This window comes from Odontesthes bonariensis, chromosome 6, assembly GCF_027942865.1.
Source record: "Odontesthes bonariensis isolate fOdoBon6 chromosome 6, fOdoBon6.hap1, whole genome shotgun sequence".
In the NCBI taxonomy this organism is placed as follows: Eukaryota; Metazoa; Chordata; class Actinopteri; order Atheriniformes; family Atherinopsidae; genus Odontesthes; species Odontesthes bonariensis.
In genome coordinates this window covers 15,413,231-15,425,157 of record NC_134511.1, presented here as the reverse complement: position 1 = coordinate 15,425,157, position 11,927 = coordinate 15,413,231, and the positions used below count along the sequence as shown (strand labels likewise).

General features: G+C 40.6%; 1 protein-coding gene across 1 annotated transcript; it reads left to right on the top strand.

The window, feature by feature from the left end:
* The first annotated feature begins 47 nt into the window (after positions 1 to 47).
* Positions 48 to 7,268, top strand: utp15 (UTP15 small subunit processome component). The gene is made up of 12 exons (XM_075467556.1): positions 48 to 873; positions 1,462 to 1,574; positions 1,705 to 1,797; positions 2,002 to 2,186; positions 2,747 to 2,925; positions 3,122 to 3,247; positions 3,570 to 3,705; positions 3,908 to 3,992; positions 4,314 to 4,469; positions 4,701 to 4,802; positions 5,010 to 5,143; positions 5,614 to 7,268. The coding sequence occupies exons 2-12, from the start codon at positions 1,485 to 1,487 to the stop codon at positions 5,912 to 5,914; spliced, it is 1,587 nt and encodes a 528-aa protein (XP_075323671.1). The 5' UTR covers positions 48 to 873; positions 1,462 to 1,484; the 3' UTR covers positions 5,915 to 7,268.
* Positions 7,269 to 11,927: the final 4,659 nt, after the last annotated feature.

Here is an 11,927-nt window from a genome sequence, read left to right as displayed (position 1 = left end):
GATGCACCATGGATGTTTATAATACATCCATGTTCGAGGAGGAGTTCCCCAACATTCATTTGCTGATAGCCAAATTCAAGTTAGGGTTGGCACTGAAATATCAGAATATTTTTCTGGGTTATGGTACTCTCTCGGGAATCATACTGATTCCAGTACCCTTTTTGTTACGATTAATTGTTTTGCAAAACTAAGGGAAACTACATATCATCCACAAATGTGGCTGATGGAGACAGTGTAGATGGAATCTGCCATATGTTTGCTGTCAAATGAACGCAAGCGAGTGATAACGTCGTTACACGTGCAGATAAGTGGGGAGATTTATAATCTCAGATAAAAAAAAACACCGAACAAACAAAGATTGTATTATTTTGACGTAAAAGAAACAAGATTCAGAGGAAGTTATCTATGTAAAACACCAATCGACTGTTCAAGTTCTATGTGTGGTAGGAGGAATATGATCTGGCGAGTCGTGTTCGTCGTGTTCTGTGGAGCCAGGCAAGCTCCTCATGGGGAGCTGATGGAGAGGAAAAACTGTATCTCGCCCGTCAATTTTACTTAGACTAGATTGTCCGGAGAAAGTTAAGAGACTGACGGACTTTTCACGTTAAACTTGGCTGTTCCCGAGTGTCCTGAAATGGAGCCATCCAGACTGTGGGGGGCAGCAACACGACACCGCTGCGTCTAGAGAACGAAGAAGTAGTTACGTTTACAGGCATGGCGTCCTCCTGCGTGCCGAGAGGCAACGTGATCACCCGATAAAATGAGAAAGTTTTCGTTTACTCGAACAACTTATATCTGTATCATAGAAGAAAAAATAGCACATTGTACATAAAAGAACAATAAGTCTACAGTCCAGGATCTTTCTATGTGAAGGTGAGAATTATCAGAGAGCAGTTTAGCCTCGATGCTAACCGGCTAGAGCGCAGTGTGCTGGCTAACTGTGTTGTCCTGAGCACGTTGGGCGACTTTAGTTTAAGCAATTTTTTTTGTTTTCATACCAGTAACATCAAATACATTGGTTACTGGTATGAAAACATGGAATATATGGAATACGGGCTTTCTTGACTTATTTAGGAACAATCCAAAACTCGAGTGAATTGACTTAGCTTGGTTGGTTTTGTCGCTGCTGCTTCAGCTATTGAATTGTACTTTTTTAAGTTGATCTAGCTGTAATCGATAAAGACTTGTTTTAGCCTATAAAGTTGGCTCGTTACTTTTATTGTGCCTTGCGTAGTTTAACAGCAATAACCGATTTCCAGTCAGTCTGACAGTGTCAAATAGTCTTTTTGCATGGTTTCACATCATCCGTGCAGATATTTGTCATGCAGAGTGAAGACCACTGAGTTTGAATGATGTTTTATCTGCCCATCAGAGTTTGTTTATAAAAGCATCCGGGCTAACGATCCCAGTAGTAACTTCTGTACGTTTGTATTCCTGCCTGCTGCGTCCTGACTTCTACAGGCCGTCCTGCAGTCATTACTGAGATGGCTTCATTTAAACCCACAAAAATTCCAGTTTATCCAAAACTTGGAGAGAAAGTCACCCAAGACACACTGTACTGGAAAAACTACAAGGTTAGTCACTTCTGCTGTGTGCTCCGTTGAATATGAAAAATCCCGTTCAATTCATTATTTTCGAATAGCAAGAAATGCAAAAATGACTTTTTCAGACTGAGCAGCTTCTTCTCTGTTTCCCTTTCCACAGGCTCCGGTCCAGATAAAAGAATTTGGAGCAGTCTCAAACATCGACTTCTCCCCCGCGACTCCACATAACTTTGCTGTGACGGCATTCACTAGAGTGAGTTGTCTTTGCTTCCATGAATTCAGGTGCTTGTCTGCACACTGCAGAAATCATTAACTGATCGTGAAGCAGTCTGTAGATGGTTGACTTGATCCATGGTTCTGGTTTTAATCAATTCAGTATCTAATGAGTAATCGGGTATTAAAAACGGAGCATTTGTTCACTCCTTTCTCCTCTTTCCAACATTTTTTTCCCCTACAGGTCCACGTCTACGGGCCGTTCTCCCAGGAGCCTGTCAAAACATTTACTAGATTCAAGGACACTGCATACTGTGGCAGGTTCAGGTCAGACGGTCAGCTGCTCGTTGCAGGATGTGAGGACTCTGTAGTCCGGCTGTTTGATGTCAGCGGCAAGGTGGCACTCAGGATGTTCAAGGGCCACACAAAGTAAGGGTCACACCTTTATATCTGGCATTGTTCTAGTTGTTGTGTTCCAGACTGAAATCTGGGGCCGGGAGTAGATTCTTTCGGTCCCTGCAGGGGTTATGTTGATAAAGTTATGGGGATTCTGTAACAAAGGGAATGGGAAAGGGGAGTGTCACAGCTTCTGGACAGGGCTGCAAAACAGTGTCGCTAATAGAATGAGAACTTTACTTTTGTTTGCTTTCCTAGTCCATGTAATGAAAAAGGTTGGATTGGTCTTGATACTTATCACTTTGTGTTTTTTGTTTTTCTCACTACTGATCCATATATGTTGGCATTCTTATACTGCCTTGTTGTCATTGTAAAACCAAAGTCATTCAAGTATAGACTGACAGTGTCTTTTGGAGTTGTTCTGCTGATCGAGGAATAGTTGAATGATGATCTCTTGAGTGATCCATCGACTGAATTTTATGATGATCTCAAGAATTCTGACAACTTGTAAAGCTGCCTTATAAATGTTTGGTGATGAAGTTTGAGCTCGAGTGAATTTTAAGAGATAAAAAAAAAAAAATTGTCTTGCTCAGGGCTGTGCACGTCACAGACTTCACATCAGACCGCTACCAGATCCTCACAGGTTCGGATGACTACACCTGCCGACTTTGGGACATCCCAAATGCAGCTGAGCTCACCTCGTACCGAGAACACACAGATTACATCCGCTGTGGTGTTACTAGCAAACTCAACAGAGATCTCTTCGTTACTGGTGAGACAGAAGCTCATTGTAAAGCTCAGTATGGGGAAATGTCAAAAGGGATTACGGGAAGTTAACCTTTTGTCTCCTTAGCTTTAATATTTGGTGGATTCAAGGTAACTTCTAAGTTGAATAATTCATATGCATAGCTGGAAACTGACAAAAGAAAGTATTTTTGTGTGACCAACCTTTTGTGTTTTTCTTCTAGGGTCATATGACCACACGCTGAAAGTGTTTGATGCCAGAGTGGATAAGAGCGTGATGACGATGGATCACGGCCAGCCCGTGGAGAGTGTCCTCCTCTACCCCTCAGAGGGACTCCTTGTCTCTGCAGGTTGGCAGCAGCATGATCATCATGTTCAGAGAACACGTGTAGAAAATACATTGACTTTGTACCTAGTCTCAGTATCTAGTTTCAAGTCTTGTTAAATGGAGCATGTTGTTTAGTTCTGACCTTGTCCAGAGTAAAATGGATTATAAAGTGGGGTATACTTTTGGGCAGGGACACCGTGTGTAAGTTTGCCTGTATTGATTTTCACGATGGTGTCAGTCAGAATGGGAGTACAGTACAATATATTATTTTGAACAAACATAAAATTTTTAATAAATTTTTAGAATAAAAAAAAAATCTTGAATCCAAATGTTCTTTTTTTAAGGGGGGCGCTATGTCAAAGTGTGGGATCTGCTAAAAGGAGGCCAGCCCCTGGTGTCTTTAAGGAACCATCATAAAACTGTCACCTGTTTGGCTCTCAGCAGCAATGGGCAGAGACTGCTGTCGGCCTCTCTGGACAGGTAAGGAAATCGAGGAGACACTCTCAAGTTGTGAAAATCTGGGGCTATTGTGTCTGTTGTGTCCATTGTTGAATGAAATGTCCCATGTACACAAGGCGTCCTTGACAGAATGGAACGGTTCTCGTTGATAACACCCTCTACAAATAAAGGAGGAATGAATGAATGAATCCGATCTAACGCAGAGCTTTTCTTTGTCTTTCAGGCACGTAAAGGTGTACAACACAACCGACTACAAAGTGGTCCACAACTTTGACTATGCTGCTGCTGTCCTCAGTCTGGCTTTGGCTGTAAGAAATGACCTTTGTTGCATTTTCCCATTTCAAACATAGACTGAGTATGAAACAACTACGCCGTGTTGATTATATTCCCTGAAAATGGGAAGTGGCTCACGGTGATGCGCACTGAGAGGGAACTCGGATGCAAAACATAAACGATGAGAGTGCAACGTAATAGATCCATTCTGCTGCAGCCGCCTGAAATATTTAATGCTGTCAGGGATTTGTATCAGAAGTATATGAAACAGAAACAGGACAGCCTCTTCTCTTGAAACATGCACCTTGTCTTACAGTAAAACTAAGAATATATATGTTTTACCCCCCCCCCTCAAGCCTGATGATGAGTCCATTGTCGTGGGTATGACCAACAGCATTCTGAGCATCAAACACAGGAAAAGCCCAGAAGACTCAAAGGAAATACCTAGCCAGCAGAGGCGGCGACCATCTTATCGGGTTTTTGTGAAGGGAAAGAATTATGTCCCGAAACGGGTAAGTCTGTACGTTGCAGCAAACGCAGACGGGATGTGGTCCGTTGCTATTATAGTCCCCCAAGAGATGCATTTAGAGAATGTTACAAAAGACAAACTGCAGCCTGAGCCTTAAATTTCTGCAAACTGTTTTCATGATAGTCTGTTTTTTTTTGTGTGTGTGTGTGTGTGGGATTGTTTGTCTTTCTCACCATTTTTTCCTTTACTTCCTTTCCTTTGTTTTTTTTTTCAGGGTGATTATCTTGTCAGTAAACCAGTGAAACAGCATTTGGCTAAATATGACAAGCAGCTCAGGAAATTTAATGCATCTAAAGCTTTTGACGTCGCCCTGCAGGTAAACCTTTCACACATTTAAGGCATGAGCAATGAAGTTTATCAGCTGGCTTCGTTTGAATGCATTTCCTTCGCATTTGCAATAGACGGTACGCTACTTTCTTATCGCTGCGGCGCACACTGCGGAGTGACACAAACACTTAAAAAAATAAAAATAAATAAATAAATACATTTAGAAACTTACAAGTTTGTTTTATTTTGTTTACAGACATGGTCAAGACAAAAAAAGCCAGAGGTCACGGTGGCTGTCATAAAGGAGCTTGACCGGAGAGGAACGCTGAAGAACGCGCTGGCGGGGAGGAATGAGCAGGAGCTCTCTCGGTTACTCAACTTCCTCATTGGGTAAGAAGTGCACAAGACTTCATAACGCTGGTAGACTTCAGTGGTGGTGCAAACGCATCACTGAGCAAAGACTTCTTGGAGATGAAGCAAAAACGGTGGCGCATATTAAGGTGTGGGGTATATTTAACTGCAGATGAAAGGTTGGTTGTCAGGCATAAAGAGCTGAGCAGCTTTGACAGAAAACACACATATATATGCCTATATATCTCATGATGTATCATGTAGATTGGTCTGAGGAGGGACAGGATATGAACCAGCGACCAGTGTTGGGAGATGTGCTGGAAAATGTATCCGTTGCTGCCAGCACTTGCTGGTTAAAGGCGTAGAGTAAGAAACGTCTCAGCAGGTTGGAACCTTTCTGGTCATAATGTTTTGACCCATCGCTGTAATGTCTTATTAAACGTTTTGTGTGCTCATCAGTGGTTGCAAATATTCACGATTTTTTTTTTTTTCTTCTGTTTCTTCTGCAGTAACTTGGTCGACGCCAGGTTTACTCCTGTCCTCGTAACGGCGGCCGAGATTATCCTGGAAACCTATCAGTCGGTAATCGGCCAGTCGCCAATCGTGGACCGGCAGCTGCTGCGTCTTCAGGCGCTGATGGAGGATGAGCTCGAGTACCAGAAGGAGCTCCTGAATGTCCTGGGCATGTTGGACACAATGTTTGCTTTCTCCCTACCTAGGAAGGAAGTGCCATGCTCTGGTATCAACAGGTCTAATGGCCTGGCTCAGGGCGAAACAAGTACATCAAGACCACAGCTTCAGGTCACCTGAGTCTTTTAGGGGGGAAAAATGCTTTGAAATTTGTTTTTGAAATGCCCAACACAGATTTTACTGACAACATGTGCAGGCACCAGATCTGCTTGGGGTCCTGCATTTAAAGACGAGTCATCTAACAGGCTTTGCTATTGGATACTAGGACTGTTGAAGAGTTGTTTTTGGCAGCTGCTCTTTTTTTGATCCAGGAAAGCTTGCAGGAATGACACAAATGTCCCTTGACTGAATCATTGTTAGTATCTAACTTTGCTTTGTGCTGAAATGAAATTGAAACATTGTTTTTAGAAGGCAGGTGGTGCGACATCTGAACGCTGGAGACACAACTGAGCGTTCCTCTAGATGCAGATTGCTGCAGCATTTTTATTTTTTATTTTTTCTATTAGTGTTTCTTGTTCTTTTTCTAATAAAGGAGGAACGAGCGCTTTTTCTGGACATGCAGTGGTACCTCAACGCCGAGCACAAGTTTGAATGCAGAATTTAAAACATAGAAATATTTTTCGGTACAGTTGCATCATAGAAACGTCCTATTTTAAATTGATAATCTGGCGCGCAACAATGTGGCATCCATACACTTTTAGAAGAATCCCCAAATGTGATGATCTCATGAAGCAGAATCCCAAGCAGATGTGGCAAACTGAGCACGTTCTGTATGGTTTGTGCCAGATTCAATCAGCTGGAGAAATGCTCTTTTCAAACTATAAATGATGAGTTGCCTTTAATTTATCTTTTTTTAGCCAAACAAATGGTATGAACAACCTCCGAATTGTGATCGTTTAAACCCCCTGAAATTTGATTGAGAGAGGGTTGCTTTGCCCAACCAACTTACGTTTTCTATGTTAGAATCCCAATTTGGAGAAGTGGCAGATCTCTAAAGCCGTGAGATAAATGTAGTGAAACTAAAGAATATTTTCCTCCGTCAATAAAGGAATATCGAAAGCAGTACAGTATAGCAAAGTGTGAGGACCATCTATTGTGGCGCGTCGAAAAGTCTAAAGTCGTATCAACCAATCAAAGTAGAGCGTCCCTCCCCTTGCTGAACATTTCAACCAATGGCAGCAAGACGTTTCTCTGGCTGATCCAATCTCGCTCCAACCTACACTGATGTAAGACCGCCGATGACAGCGAACAGAAGAGAGGACATGTATTTACTGTATGAGGAATTTTTGAATGTGTGGATGTAAAGAATTGCTTTTATCGGACGTTTTGTAATTAGTATTGTAAATGTGAGCGTGTGCCCTTGAGTGTTTGAACATTTTCTCTGTGAATGCCTGCTTTGTGTTTTTCATAATACCTGGGACTGTTTTGTAAGCATAATTAAATCAGTCTTTGTCATATTAAATCTGACTGGACATATTTGTTTTGAAATGGCTTCTTTTTTTTTTTTAATATGACGGATGAAGTGATTTTTATGTGGTAAATTTCCACTATTCAAGTGGGTTTCGTCACTTTTCTCGTTTTCCATGGGAGGTCGCTGTATCCTTGAAGAAACCGGTAACTTTCTGATGTAGGGAGGAATTTTCACTTGACCAGACGGAAGACAGAAAGCATCAACACAGAAGAAGGTGATACAGTGTCAGTGGAGGCTGAGACTGCACCGACTGAAGGCCCTGACAACTTGTCGCCTCAATACTTTAATTACAATTGAGCAGAAGGGGGATGAGTCCGAAGTATTTTATATTATTATATATATTCATATTACATAAGGCTGTTTTGGGGGGAAACATTCAAACGCACCGTTAGGTTTTATCTGCCGGAGTTTGAGCTCGTGTTAAGGTAAGTGCATAAATATTTTTTAACACTTTATGACAGTATGATAGGAGCCCCGTATCTTTTGCTAAACAGGTCTGCATTTAAGTATAAAATTTGAAACTTAAAGAAAATGAAAAAAAACAACAACTATATATCAATTTAGAGCTGGACTAGTATTTCCTATTTATCCACAACACAGCCACTGGTATCCCAGCTGAGCACTTTTGCTGTGTCATAAACTAGCTCACCTGCAAAATCCTCCTCTCTTGCTAATTGATTTTGGTCAAGAGATATTTTCTATTATTTTCCAGAGCACGTTATTATGACTACAAGTCAGTGGGACTGCACAGGAAATGGTCTCGTTCACAGTGGTTGCTGTAGTATGTGAAGACCTGGCTGTTGTGTCCAGTTTAGGAAGTGGCTTCTGATATAGAGCAGATCTGAACCCTGCAGCATTTAAATTCAATCGATTTCCTACTCCTGCGCGCGGGCGATCGGGCGCGCACGCATTATTATACTGTCTGCATATCAGATTTGGGAACATTTGGTCTGGTCTTCTACAACCCTGTTCACCCAGCGAGGCAGAGAGCATCATCATTAAAATCATTACTCACATTTTTGTGATTAAAAGATTATCCCGTCTCATCCGATGACCCCCTGACTGCTTGGCACATGAAAGGTTTGATAATCTCTTCAGGATCAGATGAAATACCCAAATAACCAACGAAATAATGAGGAGTCACATGATTACGATGAGAGTGTTTTTTTCCCCTCTACTTTTTGTTTCTATAATTCTTTCTGTCGATATCTGTCTTTCCCTGTAGTTGCTGTGCAGATGGAGCTGAGCAGGAGGAGAGTGCCTCTGTATGTAAGTATCTGCCGTCATTTGTGGTTGGAGATCAGCTTCTCCAATTAATCTCAATAGTTGGTTATCCCTGTGGAATATATCCGCAAATTGAGTTTGGAAGGCAATCAAAAATCAGTGCACTCATCAAAAAAAAAAAAAAAAGAGAAAGAAAGTATGTCAGTGGCCAAACCCTCATGTTGAATGAAAATGAAACAAACATTGTGTCAGTGTGTGCCTGCTGTTTCACCAAGATCACTGGCATTACATAGGACCTGTACACTGATGTTGTCAGCTCTACAGGTCTTTGAATGCAATGTTTCCATGTTTCGCTGTTGGGCAACTTCACCGCTTAAAATGTTCAGAGTAAAAAAAAAAAAAAAAAAAAAAAAGTTATCCATCAGCTCAGCACTGACAATACCAACTTGGCATTTGTTTATAGTACGAGCAACTAAGTAACCCTGTGATTCATTATCAGTGATGTTTTATATTTGTGTTACTCACCCAAAGTTGGAAAAAGCTTGTGTTTGCTGTGTCCATTTGATTTGTGGTGTTTTTTAGTTTTATGCTTTTGAATGGGTCTGTGTGATTTAGCTGCAGTCAAACAGGGCAGGACTGTGGTCAAATCATTTTTTTTTTTACTGGTTTCAGTTTGGGCACCTTGACAACGTTAGCAAATACTGAGTACTAATGCTGCTTTAAAGATCAAAGGGCGGCTGCATTCCTCAGTGTTTTTCTGTTCAAATGAACGCTTTCAAATTTATCATGTTTTGAATGTTTATTTCTTTTCCTTTCACTCAAGGTTACTTGAAAGATATCAAAAAAAATATTGCGGACACTCCACTCTGCCCATTCTGTGTAATGAAACACCTCAGATGTGCTTGTATTAGCCGCACCGGCCTGCTCTTTGAGCAACAGCTAATTTCTAAAGGCAGGGGATAGATTGTTGGCCAGTTTTGAAACGACCCCAGTTCAAAGCCATGCCAGTGATCTTATGAGCCTCGTGGCATTGCAGACAGCAGTGTTTGCAGTTACTGTGCCGCTGTGCTCAAGTTTAGAAGGTAATGTCTATCTGCAGCTAGTTATTGTGTTTCGTCTTACGAATGTTTTCAGAAACTTTGATTGGAAAAAAATTCCCTCTTGTTGTCATCTTACTCTTTCTCAATTAAAATATGGGGTTTGTGTGTTAGCATTTAGTTTTTTGGAAACAAGTTGTATGTGAAAACATTCACAAAATATTTTATGGGCATCTTTTTCTAGCTGGTGGTCAAAGTAAAAAGTACCACATGGCCACGCTGTCACACCATATCAGCGCATGCAACATCAACTGTTCTGAGTTTCAAAATCAGTTTGAATCCATTCTTTCTAAGCCCAAAGTGAACCTTACTCTTTGTCATGTCTCGCCTTTCATCTAGTGAGCGTGACAAAATTTGTAGTCCCCACATGGCCAATCACACAAAAGTGAGTTTTAATGAGAAGACATGATAGATTTGTGGCAAAAATGGTTTTCTCTCTATTGAAGAATAAATGTCAGGGATTAAAAAAAGCATAGGAGAACTTCAATGCTGGATCAAGTGAGCCAGAGAGAAGTTGAGACGGAATTATTCACAGTCTCGCTATCTGAGACAGAGCAGTACACAGGAAAAGCTTCGTAGTTTATTGCATGAAAGAATTAGGTCAGATGTTAAGGTGCTGCGAGATTAATAAATAGATCTCCAAAGAATACAAAGACCTGCTCTGAGCCATCCAACACCGATCTGTATTAAACTTTATATTCAATGTATTTGCTGTACCTTTTTCCTTCAGCCTGTCTCCTTCCTCTAATCCTGTCCCAGTCACTTGTTTGATACGTTTCCAAGAATAACCCACACGTTGTGTCTTGTGGCCTCAATACTGTCATCTATTGAGGCCACTTTAGGTGGACAAATTGATATGATGGAGGGTGGCAGCTTTATTAATGGGCTTGTGGCAAAGAAAGTTTTTTTTTGTTTGTTTATTTGTTCTTGTTGATGGACAGAAAATACAAGTTGTATTTGCCTTAAGATTCTGTTATATTTCTGCACGATGCAGTTATTTATGCAAAAAACTAAAAGCTCTAAATAAATAATGTGAACTTAAGTATTAGTGTGCGTTTTTTTAAAGTGGGCTTGCATAAGATGAATATTATGTTATGTGTGTCAACCTCATTAGATGGCTTCATTAGATGCAGTGAGTCGGCTGGCTCTCTCTGCCTGAGTTCTGACATTTGCTGATTTGGCCACATATTGAGATTGGCTGTATTTCAGAAAGTGAAAGGATGTCACTTATGCTTAGCTGTGCATCAGAGTGAATGGATACCATGTGTTTGTGTTGCAGGCTACCATCTAAAGCTGTGTTATGACCCAACTTGTTGGCTCACATCGAGACTGTGACAGAGTTAAAAAAAAAAAGAAAAAAAAAGACAAAAGTAGGGTTTTAATTGTAAAGAAACAAAACAAAATTGAAAAATCTCTTCAAATCTCTTCAAATAAAAGAGCATGGTGGGTTGCAACAGTAAGAGAAGTAATCCCCTGGAAGCTTCTCCAGGCAAGTATTATATACACACCTTCACAGGCGCTGCCAATGAAGCCAGTTTGGATAAAGTTCAATGCTCCTCTGACAGAGTCTCACACTGCTGCTGCTGCAAGGTCAGAGGGGATGCAAAGAGGCACGACTGATTGAGTAGGAAAAACACTTTGAATTCATTTCATTTATTGCTTCTTTTACAAGAAAATAGAAAATATTACACGTGAACCTACTGCTCTTGTAACAAGTTAGTTGTTTTCATTCTCCACAGAAAACTTTTGTATCCCGCATTGAAATCTCATACCATCTGTGTCTTAATATGATATCATTATGAATGTCATTTAACCTTTATTTTACCCGTGTATCCCATTTTACCTGTATATCTTTCTCAAGAGAGACCTTGCTGAATCAGCAGCCTTAAACCCACTACAAACTCACAGCGTGTTATACAAATATACAAAACATAGAAAACGAACGCAGCGAAATGCAAGAATCTACAAACACAGACACCCACAAAAGCATTTATTAAAATCCACTGACCTCTCAGCTATCAAGTCATGTCAGTCAAGGTATAAACAAGGATTAGAGGTTACCAATACTAAAGCCTGTTTTCAGGGCATGCCATATAAATGCTGGCAGGCTGAGTCCATCTGGTATCCAAACTGGTAGTAAAAGAGTGAAGGTTTGACTTTTATTTCTCAGGTGTGTGGAAGCACATCTCTGAGTAGAAGTTGCTCAGCATGATAGTGTATCATTATTTTACAACTTTACAACTGTCACACGTTTCCTAAAGTTGTCAATAACCAATAGATATATAAAAAGAATACTTTAGAATATATGAAAATGGATTTTATTTCAAATATATTCTAACTA

Excerpts from the sequence above, each read along its gene's own strand:
- utp15 (XM_075467556.1), top strand. The coding sequence starts at position 1,485 with ATGGCTTCATTTAAACCCACAAAAATTCCAGTTTATCCAAAACTTGGA. Across the intron at positions 2,187-2,746 it reads ATGTTCAAGGGCCACACAAA|GGCTGTGCACGTCACAGACT; the intron begins GTAAGGGTCACA and ends TGTCTTGCTCAG. Across the intron at positions 5,144-5,613 it reads TTACTCAACTTCCTCATTGG|TAACTTGGTCGACGCCAGGT; the intron begins GTAAGAAGTGCA and ends TTTCTTCTGCAG.